The sequence below is a fragment of the Bos indicus x Bos taurus genome, chromosome 8, assembly GCF_003369695.1.
Source record: "Bos indicus x Bos taurus breed Angus x Brahman F1 hybrid chromosome 8, Bos_hybrid_MaternalHap_v2.0, whole genome shotgun sequence".
Taxonomy (NCBI): domain Eukaryota; kingdom Metazoa; phylum Chordata; class Mammalia; order Artiodactyla; family Bovidae; genus Bos; species Bos indicus x Bos taurus.
In genome coordinates, this window is record NC_040083.1 from 6,869,559 (window position 1) to 6,890,095 (window position 20,537).

The 20,537-nt window shown below is 37.2% G+C and overlaps 1 protein-coding gene across 1 annotated transcript in view; it reads right to left on the minus strand.

Annotated features, from left to right (window-relative positions):
• GLRA3 (glycine receptor alpha 3) overlaps window positions 1–20,537 on the minus strand; it is a 197,186-nt gene that overhangs the window by 92,081 nt on the left and 84,568 nt on the right. Inside the window, exon 4 of the mRNA XM_027548971.1 lies at window positions 2,609–2,832. Within this exon, the coding sequence (XP_027404772.1) occupies window positions 2,609–2,832 (224 nt within the window). The remainder of the gene's footprint in view (window positions 1–2,608; window positions 2,833–20,537) is intronic.

Sequence of the window (20,537 nt, forward strand, 5' to 3'; positions counted from 1 at the left end):
ACTTTTATGCATTGGAGAAGGAAATGGCAACCCAGTCCAGTATTCTTGGCTGGAGAAACCCAGGGACAGAGGAGCCTGGTGGGGTCGCACAGAGTCAGACATGACTGACATGACTTAGCAGCAGCAGTGCCATGAGGTCTATTTGTGACAAATTCTCTTAATTTTCCTTTATCCAAGAATGTCTCAATTTCCCCTTCATTCCTAAAAGATATTTTCACCAGGTGAAAGTGAAAGTGTTAGTTACTCAGTCGTGTCCAACTCTTTTTGACACCAGGCTCCTCTATCCATGGAATTCTCCAGGCAAGAATACTGGAATGGGCTGCCATTTCCTTCTCCAGGGGATCTTCCCGACCTCAGGATGGAACCCAGCTCTCCCACATTGCAGGCAGACTCTTTACCAACTGAGTCGCCAGGGAAGCCCTTCACCAGGTACAAAGGTCCGTATAGTCAAACTTATGAATTTTCCAGTAGTTATCTATGGGTGTGAGAGTTGGGGCATAGCGAAGACTGAGCACTGAAAAATTCATGCTTTTGAATTGTGGTGCTGAAGAAGACTCTTGAGAGTCCCTTGGATAGCAAGGAGATCAAACTAGTTAATCCTAAAGAAAATCAACTGTGAATATTCATTGGAAGAACTGATAGTGAAGCTGAAGTTCCAGTACTTTGACCACCTGATGCAAGGAGCTGACTCACTGGAAAAGACCCTGATGAAAGGAAAGACTGAGGGCAGGAGAAGAGGGTGGCAGAGGATGAGATGGTTGGATGGCATCATCAACTCAATGGACAGGAGTTTGAGCACGCTCCGGGAGAAAAGGAAGCCTAGTGTGCTTCAGACCATGGAGTCCTCAAGAGTCAGACACAAGTGAGCAACTAAACAACAAGATTCCAGGGATACCAGTTCCTTTCTTTCAGCACTTGAAAAATGCATGTCTTCTTTTTGGTTTCTATGATTTCTGATCAGAAATTAGCTATCATTTCCATTGTTTTTCCCCTACAGGTAAGGTTTTGTTGCTCTCGATATTATCTGTATTTTTATTTAGTTTTCAGAAGTTTGCGTGTGATGTGATTTGGTATTAATATCTTTGGGATTTAGGCAGTATCTTGAATTTGTAGATCTATGCCTTTTGCAAAATATATACATTTCAGCCATTAATTCCTTTAATATTTTTTGCAGCTCTATACCTTATTCTCTGTCTCCATCTGAGACTCCGATGACACGAATGTTAGATCATTTGTTATACTGCCACAGGTCCCTGAGGCTCTGTCCTCCACTGGCCCCCAGTCTATCGTTTCTGTTGTTTAGAATGTGTAATTTTATTATTCTTAGAGTTCACTAGTTCTTTCCTCTTTTAACATGGAATAAAAAATATGAAAATCATATATATATTGAGATAAAGAATTAGCATGATTTACAAAACAGCTTTGTATAAAAATGTTTTCAAAATCACTAAGGTACTAAGATTAAATTTTCATTCCTGCTATTTCTATTATATATTATTTCATGGAAAAAATAACAACTATCCCTGATATTGGGCAGATGAACTCAAAATCAAATATACCCATTCCTGGTGAGAATAAAAGTTAAAAAATAGAAAATAGAGAGGTAAAAATCTAAGGAATTAACTTTCAGGCTATAGATCCAATGCCTAGTTTACCTTGATACTTTTAAAATATGTTACTGGTGATACACATATTTTTGAAGCAATTGACTATTGCTATAAATAGAGTATATTGTGTCTTCTGAGAAATATGATATGAATTCTGATCCTAACCTTCTGTTCTTTTCAAAAAAAATTAACTAAGTCACTAAAACTAATTATGGAAAATCAAGATAAATTAAGAGAAAATTAAGATAAATTAATTTAAGAAAATTGAGGTAAATTAAGATAAAATTAAATAAGACAGTCATTTTATTTTAGAATTTTTTCATATGGAGCACAATTCTTCAGGTAGATTAGTGTAAGTACCTATTTACTGAATTTATACCTATTTGATATTAGGTATAAATAGCAAAGCTGAATTTGAATGAGTTTCAAAGTTCAACTGTCAAGAAATGTTACTATTAATGTTTATATTTTGATATTATTGCTATATTTTGGTATTAGCTTTGAAAGGCTACATGGTCTTTGGAGAAATGTATAGTAAATAACCAAAATGTAAATTAGATCTTTTTCTAAAGATTGACCACAGAAGTTCAAGGACATCTTTAAAAAATACATACACCTGATAAATAATTTATGGGAAATGGATCCCAGAGAAGCAAACCTAAATATTACCTCCTGTATAAATATTTAAAGGAAGTATGCATACATAAAAATGTAATCACAACATATGATTCAAACTACATTCAATTTACCTTTAAACCACCCACCAATTTGGCTGATGTAAGAACCCAGGCCATTTATTTTAAAAAGTGGATTTCCAAGAATCACTCATATAGTTCCTGGATCTGGAATTTGGTGTCTTAAAGTTGATTAAATATATTTGGGAAATGATATATCATAGGAACTTAAGTGGAACAATGAAAGCACTTACTCAAACATTTCAAAACACTCACTAAAAGCTAAAAAACAAACAAACCACTACTCTGTTTCCCTGAAATGCTCACCTTATTGAATAAAGAACATTCCCATTCTTGAAAATTCGTAACAATTTGTTGTCTGTAGTCACTTCATGAAAGTTGGCTCCCTTTTCATTGGCAAAGAACAAATCAGGTTTCCAAATGGAATCCAACATGGAAGGGTCTAGGTCTAAGGAGTCATCAGGGTATTCACTGTATGCAAGACGCGGGTCGTTCCATTTCTGACGAAGAAAAATATTCACTCTGTAATCCTGTGACAAAAGAAAGAAAGAGGGGAAAAGGCCTGTTTTTAAACGCTTTGAATTGTATGTGTTAGTCTTTCGGCTTCTCTGCCGCCGCTACTGCTGCTGTTAAGTCACTTCAGTCGTGTCCAACTCTGTGTGACCCCACAGACGGCCTCCTACCAGGCTCCCCCGTCCCTGGGATTCTCCAGGCAAGAACACTGGAGTGGGTTGCCATTTCCTTCTCCGATGCATGAAAGTGGAAAGTGTAAGTGAAGTCGCTCAGTCGTGTCTGACTCTTAGTGACCTCATGGACTGCAGCCTACCAGACTCCTCCATCCATGGGATTTTCCAGGCAAGAGTACTCTGAATTATAGCAAAAACTGCTGACATCCTTGTGAGATTTCCATACCCCTCAATCCTCAGTCATTACCACCAACAGTCTCTAGTTCTGAGGCTTTGCCCATGTTTCTACATGCCTCCAAAGAAAAGGCCACAGAAGAGCATACTTTTATCAAGCTTATATTTTGCTGTTTCATTCTATTTTTACTTTCTTGAATAAAATACTGAATTGCTATTGGACACTCAGAATAAAATATTTTAGAATCACTTCTTTTAGTAGGTGTCCATTAGCATCCAGAATGCATTTAGTAAAATTTTCTTGAAAGCTGCCTATTCTGTAAAAATAAACATATGTATTGTTTACAATAAAGCCCCATTTTCTCATATTTAATATATCACAAAGGTTCTATGAAACTGGTGAAGTAGTAAAAATAAAAGGTGGTTTTGGAATAATAAAGGAATGTTATTGCCAGTAATACTTTAAGATTTGACTTATGAGATTTTCCAATTAGATCTTTCATAGTTGAAGACAATGGCACCCCACTCCAGTACTTTGCCTGGAAACTCCCATGGATGGAGGAGCCTGGTGGGCTGCAGTCCATGGGGTCACTAAGAGTCGGGCATGACTGAGCGACTTCACTTTCACTTTTCACTTTCATGCATTGGAAAAGGAAATGGCAACCCACTCCAGTGTTCTTGCCTGGAGAATCCCAGGGACGGGGGAGCCTGGTGGCTGCCGTCTGTGGGATCACACAGAGTCGGACACGACTGAAGTGACTTAGCAACAGCAGCAGTTATTAATGAAAGAAAAGTCAAAGATTCCAATCAAATTCTTGCTTATAGGTTCCAGACTAAGGTTCAGTTCAGTTCGGTCCTCAGTTGTGTCTAATTCTTTGCGACCCCATGAACCACAGCACGCCAGGCCTCCCTGTGCATCACCAACTCCTGGGGTTTACCCAGACTCATGTCCATTGAGTCGGTGATGCCATCCAACCATCTTATCCTCTGTCGTCCCCTTCTCCCCTTGCCCTTAATCTTTCCCAGCATCAAGGTCTTTTCCAATGAGTCAGCTCTTCGCATCAGGTGGCCAAAGTATTGGAGTTTCAGCTTCAACATCAGTCCTTCCAATGAATATTCAGGACTGATTTCCTATAGGACTGACTGGTTGGATCTCCTTGCAGTCCAAGGGACTCTCAAAAGTCTTCTCCAACACCACAGTTCAAAAGCATCAATTCTTCGGTGCTCAGCTTTCTCTATAGTCCAACTCTCACTGGAAAAACCATAGCCTTGACTAAGGTACAGAGTGACAAAGATTGACAACCATGTGTTTGTGTTGTATTTGTACACAGTAGGTAAGTACTATCTATGACTATAAAATTTTGAAATGAGCAAATAAACATGCAGACTTAGTACAAACATAAGTAAAATGAACATTTTAAAGAAAGCTTCATTTCCATGGAAGATAGCTAAGGCTGGAGATACTCAGAGAAACAATATCTGTTTTCATCTATTTTATCATTCTTTTTTTTTTTGAAGCATAAGTTTATTTTTTTTTAAACTTTACAAAATTGTATTAGTTTTGCCAAATATCAAAATGTATCTTCCTTTACATACCAAATTACCAGTCACCAGAATTGAATAACCAAACAATCAGAAAATATGCTTCCATAATATTAGACCCAAAGATTGCTTATCTTGCAATGAGGTCAAATTCAGAGTTTGAAGTGCATGTTACAAATACATATGTTCCCTTGATCATTATTTTTGCACTGGGACTCTTATATTCTAACTGGAGCTGAGGTTACACACCAGAGAGTACTTTTCTGCTTTCTAGTTGCTCCATGTATCTTCCAAAGTGACAATGGAGCAGAGATCACTTCAACTTTCTACCACAAAACTCACATTGATGTGGAAATCTCACAAGCCACAAGGACGGGCCGTCCTCCCCCAGCATAGGGCTCAGAGCCCAAGAAGTACAGTTTCATGGCTGGTGGTCAGGCCCCATATCCCTCGCTGTCCTGTAGTCTGTGCCTCCACCCTAACTACCACCAAACGCATCAGTGATGGGACTAGCATCAGTTTGCCTCCACCTGGTCTATAGGGAAAGACTAAAACAAGACAAGTTATGATGATATCTGCCAGGAAAAGTAACTGATTATTCCTTTAAGACTGATTTGTAAGACATTTTTTTAAAAGCTGATGTATTTTTATATTGTAACTAATTTATTGACGGAGTACTCTGCGATGCTAAGAGTACTTCCAAGCTGCAGTGCATGTGATAAGGTGGCGCTAGTGGTAAAGAACCCACCTGCCAATGCAGGAGACTTAAGAGACATAGAGAAGGCCCCTTAAGAGACATGCCCCTGGAGAAGGGCATGGCAACCCACTCTAGTATTCTTTCCTGGAGAATCCCATGGACAGAGGAGGGTCACAAGAGGAGGGTCCATTGTGTTGCAGAGTCAGACATGACTGAAGTGACTTAGCCTGCCCGTATGTGATAAGATTTGATTGACTCTCCTCATCTTTATATGATTGATTTAGTGATCAATTTGATACAAACAATCGCAGATTCTTCCAGAAACACTTTTTGCTCCAAGAATGAGCTGGGAAAAAAGACATCAAGTAGCCTTCAGTTTGTTTGTAAATCACATAAGGAAAACATCGACTGTCATCCGTCAACACAGCCAAATATTTTCCTGCGTCCAGTGTGCTCCTTCTCTGTGAATAACCAGAACTATCTTTGTTTAATAACATGTCTAGGTCTATGGTTTAGAGCCAGAGTCCAAAGCATACCTGAAAAATGACCATTTTCTGAAAACCCAGAAACTTAGGTTTTAACAGTCCACACAGTTTAGGTTTTGACCTGCCTGCAAATGAACGTTGTGATGGGAAGCTTCCCTATCAAACAATAAGCTTCAGCTTTTTGAAAATAGACATTTAAGCCCAACTCCTCAAGCCAATGTATCCCATCTATGCTCAGCAACCTATTATATTCATTATTTTTGAATTCTGAAAGGAAGTGAAAGAGTAGTCTCTCAGTCATGTCCAACTCTTTGCAACCCCATGAACTGTAGCCCGCCAGCTCCTCTTGTCCATGAAATTCTTCAGGCAGGAATACTGGAGTGGATTGTGATTCCCTTCTCCAGAGGATCTTCCCAACCCAGGCATCGAACCCAGGTCTCCCACATTGCAGGTAGGTTCTTTATTGTCTGAGCCACCAGAGAATCCCTTATGAATCCTGATCATATGTGAAAATGTGCAAAGACAGACAAGGGTATAAAATAACAAATGTGTATGCAGCCTATGGAGAAAAAAAAAAAAGTTAAATGGATTTACTAAAGTCAGTTTAAAAATCCAGTCATTCCTTGGATATACTTAAAGACTAAGTGTCTTTTGTTTGTTTTGGGTGGTTTTCTGTTTTATTTATTTATTTTTATTAACAATTTTGTGTTAGTTTCAGATGTGTTTTATTAATGGGATTTTCCCTGTTCTCCTGGCTCTGCTTCTATAAGGTAGAAAATGTAGAAAGGTCATATGTGAGTTTTAAAAAAAATGAGATAATACATCATGAGAGTAAAATCAATATTTTTATCTCACATTTCTAAAATCTACCCATTTATTAAATTCATTCCTAAGTTTTATAAGGCAGCTGAATTGACATTTACATGCCTAGAATCATATTTTAGGACAGAGACATTAATGATTCCTTTTCCCTAGAAATGTATTTTGTAGTAATATATATATGCTTGCAAACTCTTCAGAAGTTAATTTTATTTTTTCATCATTTTGCATGTCATATAATTACTGAGTGATTTCTAAATGTTATACCAGTGTATTAATCTTACACAACAGTGATAGAAACATAATCATTATTTCATAAATATATAAAAACTAATTTTGACATTTTGGAGTCCAAATTTATTATTATTATTAGAATAGAGTGTATCATGTTATTCTAACTACTTTAAATTAATTGTGCAGGAAAATATTCTGTTGACCAAGTAAAATTATATACCACGTTTGGATTTGAAAATAAGCATCTATTAAAATGTGGTTTAAATTCCATATGTATGTCACATAGTAAATAATTATAGAACCACACTACACTTTCTCTCCTAGTATTTGAAATCTTACATTACGAGATACAAGTAAATAGTAATTCTATTAGGTAAATATTATAATGATTAATACACTAGGCTCAGAAGTAAATCTTCTTGGTATCAAATGTCAGCTCTCCCAGCGAATAGCTTTCTTTTTCTAAATTAATTTTTACTGGAGTATGATTGCTTTACAGTGTTGTGTTAGTTTCTGCTGCTGCTGCTGCTAAGTCGCTTCAGTTGTGTCCGACTCTGTGCGACCCCATAGACGGCAGCCCACCAGGCTCCGCTGTCCCTGGGATTCTCCAGGCAAGAACACTGGAGTGGGTTTCCATTTCCTTCTCCAACTACTGTATAGCAAAGTGAATCAGCTATACATATACATATATCCCCTCTTTTTTGTATTTCCTTCCCATTTCAGTCACAATAAAGTGCTGAGTAGAATTCCCTGAGCTATATAGTAGGTTCTCATTAGTTACCTATTTTATGTCAATCCCAATCTCCCAATTCATGCCACCCATCTCTTCCCCACTTGGTGTCCATGTTTATTCTCTACATCTCTGTCTCTGTTTCTGTTTTGCAAATAAGATCATCTATACCATTTTTCTATATTCCACATATATGTGATATTTGTTTCATATACAATATTTGTTTTTACTTTCTGACTTACTTCACTCTCTATAACAGTCTCAAGGTCCAGCCATATCTCTACAAATAATAATGTAGTACATATACACAATGGACTATTACTCACCCATACAAAGGAATGAAATCTAGTGAACAGCTTTCTATTCTTTCTGTACCTTGTTTGATCAACAGTGAGACAGGGATGATTATAACACCACTTCCTCTGATAGGGCTCTTGTGAGCACTGGATTGATCTACGTGAAGCACTTGGAACCACATTCATTAAATGTTAGACTCTCAAAATTAACAGCTATAGTAAACAGAAATTTGCTTGTATTTTCTGTCTAAATTAGTTTTGAAGTAGTAGTGGCATTTTTGTTTGAATTTGGGATAACTGAATTTGCCATGGAAGAATACGGGATGGGTAACTGTAATGCTGAAATCTGGTGAATAATATCTTTGAGAATTTGCAAGACTATTATGATAAACATCATTAACTTTTGTATTTCAACATCTCTGTATTTTTATATTTTCTGTTTATTCCATTGCCCCTCCTGTCCCTTTATATACAAACATAGATACATATATACATATTAAATTTGTTCTGAGTATATAAGGCCCTTTTCCATCACAGTAAGTACAGTTTACATTTCACTTTGTGCTGATGTTACACTAGGTGCTCCGTGGATTCCTTCTACTATCCTCAGAGAAAATCTGTAAGTGTTATTAGGTGTACTTAACTTCACAGGTATGGAGAACAGAACAAAGACGCATTAAGTAACTTCAGCAGGATTACAGACCTATCAATGGCAGAGCTGTAATTCAGGCCCAGAAGCTGTGTTTCCAGTTTTAATGATGTACTTACTGACTGTGTGATCCACAGCCATTTATGATTCCCCTGTATGCAAACCAAACATTTTATAAACAAATACAGATTCTGGTCTATGTGGTTAATGGTGGGGATTTCTTGGTAAGGAATTTGGGGATTTACTGATCAACATGCTCTCTGATGGGAAATTACAAGCACTAAGTCTAAGTATGCCCAGACTAAATAATAGTTGCCACGTTGTCATTTCTCCATAAAAGGTACCCTGGTGGGAGAACAAATTTAGTGGAAAACATAACCCTATGTATTAAATCAGCTAAAATGACATATAGAATATTATTTTCATTTTTGCCCTCAGTTCAGTTCAGTTCAGTCCCTCAGTCGTGTCTGACTCTTTGTGACCCTATGAATCTCAGCACGCCAGGCCTCCCTGTCCACCACCAACTCCCGGAGTTCACCCAAACTCATGTGCACGAAGTCGGTGATGCCATCCAGCCATCTCATCCTCTGTCGTCCCCTTCTCCTCCTGCCTTCTATCTTTCCCAGCATCAGGGTCTTTTCCAATGAGTCAACTCTTCGCATGAAGTGGCCAAAGTATTGGAGTTTCAGCCTCAGCATCAGTCCTTCCAATGAACACCCAGGACTGGTGTCCTTTAGGATGGACTGGTTGGATCTCCTTGCAGTCCAAGGGACTTCCAAGAGTCCTCTCCAACACCACAGTTCAAAAGCATCAATTCTTAGGCGCTCAGCTTTCTTCACAGTCCAACTCTCACATCCATACATGACCACTGGAAAAACCATAGCCTTGACTAGACAGACCTTTGTTGGCAAAGTAATATCTCTGCTTTGGAATATGCTATCTAGGTTGGTCATAACTTTCCTTCCAAGGAGTAAGCATCTTTTGCCTTATAAGGATGTATATAATTGCTAGCAACTAACTGAAATAACCAATTAGAAAAAAAAAAAAAAGTAGAGAGAAATAATAGCCTAATGTTAACAAAGCAAGTTAAGTGCTTCTCTTTCCTCTGATCCATAATTCAGTTCATTTTTAAATTTCCTGCTTCAGGAAATTTCTAACCCAGCAACTAAGCCTGCCCCCAACCCTTCCCTGCCCTCCTTCTCTACTCATTCCTGTGCCTCTGTCTCCTCCTTCATCCTTCTCCTCCTGCCCCTCACTCACACACATGCACATGCCACACTCAATCTTACTACCTCTTTAGGACCTGCTGCCAAGTTCCTGTTTTGTGGTTGTGTGCAGGTGTTTTTACATTGTATTGTTACAGATCCAAAAAAAAAAAAAAAGATGTCAACAATGCTAGCACTGTTGATAACTTGATACCTTTGCTTTTTTTTCTTTTTCCTACACACTGTCACACAGTTGAAATTCTATCCTCCCTGCACTTTTGCATCTTTCATTTCACTTAATGTATTTTAGCATTTCTTGGTATTCTTCTTATTCATCATTCCAATGGCTATATGATGCACTTTTTTTACACAAATACTTTTTCATATGATTGAATAGGATCTAGTGCATATGGAATTATGCAAGTTGTGAAAAAATTTAGTGCTCATTTATTTTCAATAGCCAAATAAATTTTTGCTTTATGTCTCAATAAATCTGAGCAAGAATTAGTATAAAATACTTATAAAGAATCTGTGGAGCATATTACCAGAAGATAATATTTCTGAGAAGAAAGCATTTAAATAAGAAATTAATATCAAAGACACTTAAAAACTCCATGTATTTGGAAATTAAATGTTCACTTTTAAATGATGGGTTTATCTAAGAAGCCATAACAAGGAAAATTAGAAAATATTTGTGCAAAAAATTTGTTGCAAGCAGCTGAAGCTGCCCAATGCAACTAAATACATTGTGGAATCTTGAATAAGGTATGAAAACAAATAATGGACACTAGCATAAAATTTTGTGAAATTTGAATAAAATCTGTACTTTAGTTAATAATACTGTATCACATATTAATTTCCTGGGCTTTTTAAAAACAACATAGTATTTATATTCTCAGAATTGGATTAGAAGCTTCAAGTCTTATTCAAAAAAATTTTTAATAAAAAATTACTTTTGGGAAACAAAAAGGCTTTTAAAAAGCTAAAATAACAAGCTTTCCACACTTTAAGCAGTAAAATTAAATGCCAGAGTAAATGGAAATATATCAAAGTTTTCAGTGAATATAAATTGGAAATCTAGGATTCTATTCATACTTGTGATTGTAGCTGTGGTTTAGTTGCTAAGTAGTATCTGACCCTTGCAGCCCCACAGACTGAAGCCCACCAGGCTCTTTTGTCCATGGCATTCTCCAGCAAGACTACTGGAGTGGGTTGCCATTTCCTTCTCCACTGTTCATATTTAGTCTAACTTTACTGAAGCTTTCAATGGCTAAGTCAAAGATCTCTCTTGGTAAATGTCATTTTGCACTTAAAAATATGTGGGTTATTCTCAAATATCTTTTGATATTGATTTTTAACACAATTCCACAGAGATAAGAGAACAGACTCTGTATGATTTCAATACCTTTAGACCATGAAATTTTTGCACCTTGTTTTATGTCCGTGGATATGTTCCAGTGTCTCCTGGTATATAATCAATGGGAACTTGAATAGAATTTGTCTTCTGCTGTTGTGTGAAACTGTATAAATCTTAATCATGTTTAAAAAAAGAAGATATTTCTAAAACAAGACTTTGAAAATGGTATTCTAAAAATAATCATCACAAAACAGAACAAGAAACACCAAACAGGGTATTTTTTTCTGGATCACTTGAGTATTTCCCAATTGACTGTAAAACTTATCATGTAAAATTGGGTTTATAGTGGCAATTATTACTGCCTTTCTTATTTATAATTTGATTTACTGAGATTGGCTTGACAAATTATACATTCACATACTAAATTTTGAAAAGGATGTTCTTTCCCAGGTTAAAGAGCTCAGTTGCTATCCCATTTTTAAAGATGTTGATGATGTTATCAAAGATGTTGTTAGAAAGTGGTACTTAGCTTGATTAACGGAGAAGGCAATGGCACCCCACTCCAGTACTCTTGCCTGGAAAATCCCATGGACCGAGGAGCCTGGTAGGCTGCAGCCCATGGGGTCGCTAAGTCGGACACGACTGAGCAACTTCACTTTCACTTTTCACTTTCATGCATTGGAGAAGGAAATGGCAACCCACTCCAGTGTTCTTGCCTGGAGAATCCCAGGGATGGGGGAGCCTGATGGGCTGCCGTCTCTGGGGTCACACAGAGTCGGACACGACTGAAGTGACTTAGCAGCAGCAGCAGCAGCTTGATTAAACTACTTGAAATTTATTTTACATTCATGTAATTTTTAACTTGATAAAAATTTTGCCCGAGCATGTAATTATTCATTTACTTTCTGCAAAAAGTAAGATGTGAATACTTAACGGTACATACATGTATTTGATCATGTGTATGTTGAAAAGTTAAGATGTAATATGTTTATTTTCCATATGTTGAAAAGTTGAGATAGAATATATAAAGATCATGACCCAGATAACCATATGGGTGTGATCACTCACCTACAGCCAGACATCAAAGACTGTGAAGTCAAGTAGGCCTTGGGAAGCATCACTACGAACAAAACTAGTGGAGGTGATGGAATCCTAGTTGAGCTATTTCAAATCCTCAAAGATGATGCTGTGAAAGTGCTGCACTCAATATGCCAGCAAATTTGGAAAACTCAGCAGTGGTCACAGGACTGGAAAAGCTCAGTTTTCATTCCAATCCCAAAGAAAGGCAATGCCAAAGAATGTTCAAACTACTGCACAATTGCACTCATCTCACACGCTAGCAAAGTAATGCTCAAAATTCTCCAAGCCAGGCTTCAACAGTATGTGAACTGAGAACTTCCAGATGTTCAATCTGGGTTTAGAAAAGGCAGAGGAACCAGAGCTCAAATGGCCAACATCCACTGGATCACAGAAAAAGCAAGAGAATTCTAGAAAAACATCTATTTCTGCCTTATTGACTACAGCAAAGCCTTTGATTGTGTGCATCACAACAAACTGGAGAATTCTTAAAGAGATGGGAATACCAGACCACCTTATCTGCCTCATGAGAAATCTGTATGCAGGTCAAGAAGCAGCAGTCAGAACTGGACATGGAACAATGAACTGGTTCCAAATTGGGAAAGAATTACGTCAAGGCTAAATACTGTCACCCTGCTTATTTAACTTATATGCAGAGTACATCATGCAAAATGCTGGGCTGGATGAAGCACAAGCTGGAATCAAGATTGCTGGGAGAAATATCAATAACCTTAGATACATAGATGACACCACCCTTATGGTAGAAAGTGAAGAGGTACTAAAGAGCCTCTTGAAGTGAAAGAGGAGAGTGAAAAAGCTGGCTTAAAACTCAACATTCAAAAAACTAAGATCACGGCATCTGGCCCCATCATTTTATGGCAAATAGATGGGGAAATAATGGAAACAGTTGACAGACTTTATTTTCTTGGGCTCCAATCACTGCAGATGGTGAGTACAGCCATAAAATTAAAAGACACTTGCTCCTGGGAAGAAAAGCTATGGCCAACCTAGACAGCATATTAAAAATCAGAGACATTACTTTGCTGACAAAGTTCCATCTAGTCAAAGCTATGGTTTTTCCAGTATTCATGTATGAAAGTGAGAGTTAGGCCATAAAGAAAGCTGAGTGCCAAAGAATTGATGCTTTTGAACTGTGGTGTTGGAGAAGACTCTTGAGAGTCCCTTGGACTGCAAGGAGATCAAACCAGTCCATCCTAGAGGAAATCAGTCCTGAGTATTCATTAGAAGGACTGAGGGTGAAGCTGAAGCTCCAATACTTTGGCCACCTTTTGGGAAAAGATGACTCATTGGAAAAGACCCTGATGCTGGGAAAGATTGAAGGCAGGAGGAAAAGGGAATGACAGAGGATAAGATGGTTGGATGGCATCACTGACTCAGTGGACATGAGTTTGTGCAAGCTCCAGGAGTTGGTGATGGACAGGGAAGCCTGTCATGCTGCAGTCTGTGGGGTCACAAAGAGTCAGACATGATGGAGCAACTGAACTGAACTGATGTTCAAAAGTCCAGATAGAATATATTTATTTTAGCCAAAAACTCAACAGAATTTATTCAAGTTAAAAATATTGAAAGATCAAAGTTATTTAGAGTTGTCCAATAAATATTTATTTATCATGTATTGCTAACCTGGAATTTAGTTAAGTGCTGATGATACAATATTGAAAGATAATGTCTGCTCTCAATTTGTTCACTCTATTATAAAAGACAAACTGTAAACATAATTTTTTCCGTTACAAGTGCTATGTTGAAGTGCACAGCAAGCTATGGAAACATAGGGAAGAGACAGCTATTTTATTATGATAATATTTTACTAAAGACGAAAACAGACATGAGTATGTGTGGACTTTAGTTGGAATGCTATATCAAGAATAGAAAATAAACATATAAAATGCATTTTAAGAAATAAAAGATAAAGTTGATAATGCTGCTGCTGCTGCTGCTGCTGAGTCGCTTCAGTCGTGTCCGACTCTGTGCGGCCCCATAGACGGCAGCCCACCAGGCTCCCCCGTCCCTGGGATTCTCCAGGCAAGAACACTGGAGTGGGTTGCCAGTTCCTTCTCCAATGCATGAAAGTGAAAAGTGAAAGTAAAGTCGTTCAGTCATGTCTGACTCTTCGCGACCCTATGGACTGCATCCTACCAGGCTCCTCGGTCCATGGGATTTTCCAGACAAGAGTACTGGAGTGGGGTGCCATAGGAAGCTATAATACCAGATATATTTTTAAAGTAATCAAGTAGAATAATAAGTGAATGAAAATATACAATTGTTGATATTAAATATATAGTAAATATGTAAAAGCATGTAAGAATCAGTTGAAAATAGAATTTGAATTGAATCTACAGCTAAAGAAATATCCCATGTTAAAATAGAAAATAGTTTCTTAGTTGAGGGGAAGCAGGGAGTGACATGAATTTTAGGGAAAAATAAATATCCAAAAATCTTTGTGATGATGGTTGCACAACTGTGTGAATACTAAAAATCACTTAAGTCTATACAATTTTAGCTAGATTAATTGTCTGGCATGTGTACAGTAAGCACTTATCACCTATACTGGAAAATACTTAGACTGGCAACAGACTTCTCCACATTAATAATGAAATTCACAACACAATGGGTCAGTTTACTCAGAATACTGAGGAAATTACAGTTAACTTTGAATAGTGTACTCAATAATATAATCTCAAAATCGAAGGTGAGTCAGTAAAGAAAAATACACAATTCAATCTTGAACATTTACAAAATGGACTTCTAATTAATTTACTTTAAAAAGACAGTACAAAACCCACAGAATTCTGTTCTGAAATGCAAAAAGGAATGATGGATGAGAACTGGTCCAAGTGGATATAAATTTGACTAGTCTTTGAATTTATGGGGTTCAAATGAACTGAAAAATGGAAAAGATATTATCATATACTAAGACTAAAACCATATGTAGAGATACCTCTAAAATATGTTAAACTCTTTCATGCAGGACATTTCATAATTTCTTGACAATGTAAATATTTAAATGGAGAGAGATGTCATGATTATACAAAAAAGATTAAATATTATGAGGTGAGCAATTCTTTCTAAATTGATTGTTAGATCCAGTGCAACTTTTATCAAAATCCATCAAGTTTTTTGAGGAGATTGACAAGCAAATCTTATAATTTGTATGATTATAGATTATAAGATCCAGGAATAGCCAAGACATGCTTATAAATAAAGAACAAACATGGAGAGATTTCATGTAATAGATGTTTAAAATGACTAAAATGCTGTAAGAGATTATGATATTGGTGCAAAGATAAACCTAATAGGACTAAAGGAAGAGCCTGAAAACAGTCCTTATTTGACAAAAAAAGTTTTCAGATGAGAGCTGGGTGCTTAACAAATGATTCTACTTAGGCCAAAAAGGTCACATTTTATGTCTACATGATACCAACCAAGAAAGCAAGTTTGGGTAGATTAAAAGTTCAAGCAGAATAGTAAAACTGAAAAAATAGAAGAAAATATAGCAGAATATTCTATGGCCTTGACATGAGGTAGATTCTTTAATAAATTCTATGATGTCAAAATTAAGAAATTCTATTCATTAACAGGCTATTTAAGGATAATGAAAAAAACAGACCACAATGGAAAAAGACATTTGCCACACTGGTAGAACTCATGATTGGCCATTGCCAGAATATAAAAAGGCTCACACCAGTGTATGAGAAAAAGACAAACAACTGAGTGGATACAGTCAAAGAAGAAATGCTTCACTGGACAGAGATCACGAATGTCCAATAAATATGTGAAAAAATGTTCAGATTCATTTGTAAATAAAGATGTGCTAATTAAGATATTGAGATACCATTTTAACCTACTGGGTTATTAAAAATAAGAGGTTTGATGACACAGATTTTGACAAAAACATAGAGCCAAATGATAGCCTATATACTGCAGCTGAAAATTGACACTGTGATTTTTTACAAAAACTGTATTGTAAATTTGAATACTCAATTATACAAATTATAATTAAATACTCAATTATATAACAAGAATACTCAGGAAGTTAAATTAATAGTACTTTTTAAAAGCTCACAATTACTGAGCACTGACATGAGCTTTTAAAAAGTACTATTAATTTAACTTCCTGGAAATAAAACCATAGGAATGATAATGTGCTTTGGGCACTATATATTACTGTGTGGAATTTTGAGTCCCTGTAAACAAGGAGGTAAATTAAATTCAGAAATGTACCAGATTTGGCCATGCTGCATAGCCAAGCATCACTGGTTTGGGAAATGAACTCGTATTATAGATGATAATAAAATTGCTCCCAGGTTGACCTTAGTGAATGGAAGTTTATTTGCTGGGGAGGGAGGAGAGCAGGTGGACCAGTTCATGAAAGGAAGGGATGCTCTAGATGAGGCTGTTCAGTGACCATGTTGGTGCAGTTAGACCCTTTGAGGGGATGAGGCCTTTAGAATGTACCTTTCCCAATGGCCCACCTTTGCTCAAGGCCACCACCTAAGGGAAGAAGGACTGCTAAAATTGGGAGGAATTTGTTTTTCAGATTTGGACTGTATCTCAGGCAGCAGAGGTTAGTGGGAAAAGCAACTGCATTGAAGGCAGAGAATCTTAAATTCACATCCTCTCCTAGCCAGTTCCTCACTGACCTTGGACAACTTACTTAATCTCTTTGAACCTCAGTTTCCCCAGGCTCTAAGTTGAAGACAATAAGTGTTTATCTCTAGTTTTCTGTAAGGATTAAAAGAATTAAGTAGAAGGTGCCTTACTTTTTCTTCCTGCTCACCTCAGTGAAATAAATAGTTGGACAAATATTACAAAATAAGAGAGCCCTCCACTATAATTGATGTCCTGATGGCTGAGTACTAGATACTGGTAGACACAGGATCAACTTCAGTCAAGATGGCAGAATGAACAGAGGCAAGGAGTCCTGCCCTCTCAACATTAGAAATACCAAACTAAATAATGTTTTTAATTTTTAACAAACTTTTTGGCTGAAAATCAGGAAAGAAAGCAGTTGCCAGGAATAAAGAAAGAAGACAAAATTATTTAGATGTAGCATGTCTTACAAGGGAAGGAAATCACAGGCTTGGGTCTGCCTAAGGAACTGTGGAAGTTATGGCTGCCCAGGACATGACGTCTGGACTGTGAAAGTTTTCAATTCACAGAGAGTCATTTTTTTCTGGTGTGCTAGCAGGAAAGTAGATAGACCATAGAAAGATTAATCCTGAAATATCCAGAAAATTCTGTTACCCAGAATTCCCCATTCTGCTGTTTTCATTTACTTGAGGTTTTACCATGTACACCAGGAAATGATTGCGCTGACTTTTCCTTTAACCCATAATCACTTAGCGTGTTTAGCTATTTCTCTTTTCTGTATTTCTCAGCTCCTTTGGAAAAAAAAAAAAAAAAAGAATACTCAGGATACCAAAATTTTAGTTCTAAGTATAAATCTTAAAGAAATCCTTCCACTTGTGCACCAGGTGATATTAACAAAATATTTATAGCAGCACTGTTAGTGATAGTGAAAAACAAAACAAAAACTGGAACCAATCCAAATATTCATTGGCAGAAAAATGTATAATATATTATAATATGTCAAAAAAAAAGATACCATATAACAGTGAATATGAATTAATACTACTATTTGCAATGAGGATAAATCTTAGAAATGTTAAATTTAGTAAAAAAAAAATAAAATAAATGTTATAGCTCCACTTTTGTAAAATTAAAAACCAAGCAACGTCTCTCTCTCTCTCTCTCTCATCTACCAACCTACCTACCAATCTATCTATCTGTGTCTCTTTCCATCTCTCTAATAAAATTTTGAGAGCAAAAGAATTATAAACACAAAATGGTTCACAGTGGTAACCTACGGAGACCTTAGGAGAATGGGATTTGGGAAGGGTTATATAGGTATGTTTAATATTGGTAACGTTTCAGTTTTGAAATTTGGTGATGGTAGAACAGTGTGTTATTGAATTATACACTGACACTTACATATATGATTTATGTAACTACTTACCAAAATATTAATATATGAATATGAAATTAATCACTGGAAATGCTCATTGGAACTACCATGTTAATTCAGGGTAAATACCCTACACATTGTAGCGTGTTTCCATTTATATACTTTCAGTTCAGTTCAATTGCTCAGTCATGTCCGATTCTTTGCTACCCCATGGACTGCAGCATGCCAGGCTTGCCTTTCCATCAACAATTCCCGGAGCTTGGTCAAACTCATGTCCATCAAGTCGGTGATGCCAACCAACCATCTCATCCTCTATCATCTACATCTCCTCCTGCCTTCAAATTTCCCATCATTAGGGTCTTTTCTAATGAGTCAGTTCACATGAGGTGGCCAAAGTATTAGAGTTTAAGCTTCAGCATCAGTCCTTCCAATGAATATTCAGGACTGATATCCTTTAGGATTGACTGGTTTGATCTCCTTGCAGTCCAAGGGATTTTAAAGAGCGATCTCCAACACCACAGTTCAAAAGCATCAGTTCTTTGGCACTTAGCGTACTTTATAGTCCAACTCTCACATCCACACATGACTACTGGAAAACCATAGCTTTGACTAAATGGACTTTTGTCAGCAAAGTAATGTCTCTGCTTTTAATATGTTGTCTAGGTTGATGCTTTTGAACTGTGGTGTTGGAGAAGACTCTTGAGAGTCCCTTGGACTGCAAGGAGATCCAACCAGTCCATTCTGAAGGAGATCAGCCCTGGGATTTCTTTGGAAGGAATGATGCTAAAGCTGAAACTCCAGTACTTTGGCCACCTCATGCGAAGAGTTGACTCACTGGAAAAGACTCTGATGCTGGGAGAGATTGGGGGCAGGAGGAGAAGGGGACGACAGAGGATGAGATGGCTGGATGGCATCACTGACTCAATGGACGTGAGTCTGGGTGAATTCTGGGAGTTGGTGATGGACAGGGAGGCCTGGTGTGCTGCGATTCATCAGGTCACAAAGAGATGGACACGACTGAGCAACTGAACTGACTAAACTGAGGTTCATCCATAGTTTTTCTTCCAAGGAGCAAGCATTTTTTAATTTCATGGCTGCAGTCACCATCTGCAGTGATTTTGGAACCCAAGAAAATAAAGTCTGTCACTTGTTTCATTGTTTCCCCATCTATTTGCCATAAAGTGATGGGACTGGATGCCATATTTTCATTTTTTGAATCTTGAGTTTTAAGCCAACATTTCACTCTCCCCTTTAACACTCAACAAGAGGGTCTTTGGTTCTTCTTCGCTTTCTGCCATAAGGGTGGTATAATCTGTGTATCTGAGGTTATTGATATTTCTCCTAGCAATCTTGATTCCAGCTTGTGCTTCATCCAGCCCAGCATTTGCATGATGTACTCCGCATATAAGTTAAATAAGCAGGGTGACAATATTCAACCTTGATGTAATTCTTTCCCAATTTGGAACCAATATGTTGTTCCATGTCCATTTCTAACTGCTGCTTCTTGACCTGCATACAGATTTCTCATGAGGCAGATAAGGTGGTCTGGTATTCCCATCTCTTTAAGAATTCTGCACAGTTTGTTGTGATGCACACAATCAAAGGCTTTGCTGTAGTCAATAAGGCAGAAATAGATGTTTTTCTAGAATTCTCTTGCTTTTTCTATGGTCCAGTGGATGTTGGCCGTTTGAGCTCTGGTTCTTCCACCTTTTCTAAACCCAGATTGAACATCTGGAAGTTCTCAGTTCACATACTGTTGAAGCCTGGCTTGGAGAATTTTTAGCATTACTTTGCTAGCGTGTGAGATGAGTGCAATTGCATGGTAGTTTGAGCATTCTTTGGCATTGCCTTTCTTTGGGATTGGAATGAAAACTGACCTTTTCCAGTCCTGTGGCCACTACTGAGTTTTCCAAATTTGCTGGCGTATTGAGTGCAGCACTTTCACAGCATCATCTTTGAGGATTTGAAATAGCTCAACTAGAATTCCATCACCTCCACTAGTTTTGTTCATAGTGATGGTTCCTAAAGCCCACTTGACTTCACAGTCTTTGATGTCTGGCTGTAGGTGAGTGATCACACCATCATGGTTGTCTGGGTCATGAAGATCTTTACTGTATAGTTTTTCCATGTATTCTTGACACCTCTTCTTAATATCTTCTGCTTCTGTTAGGTCCATAACATTTCTGTCTTTTATTGTGCCCATCTTTGCATGAAACATTCCCTTGGTAACTCTAATCATTTTTGAAAAGACCTCTAGTCTTCCCCATTCTATTGTTTTCCTCTATTTCTTTGTATTGA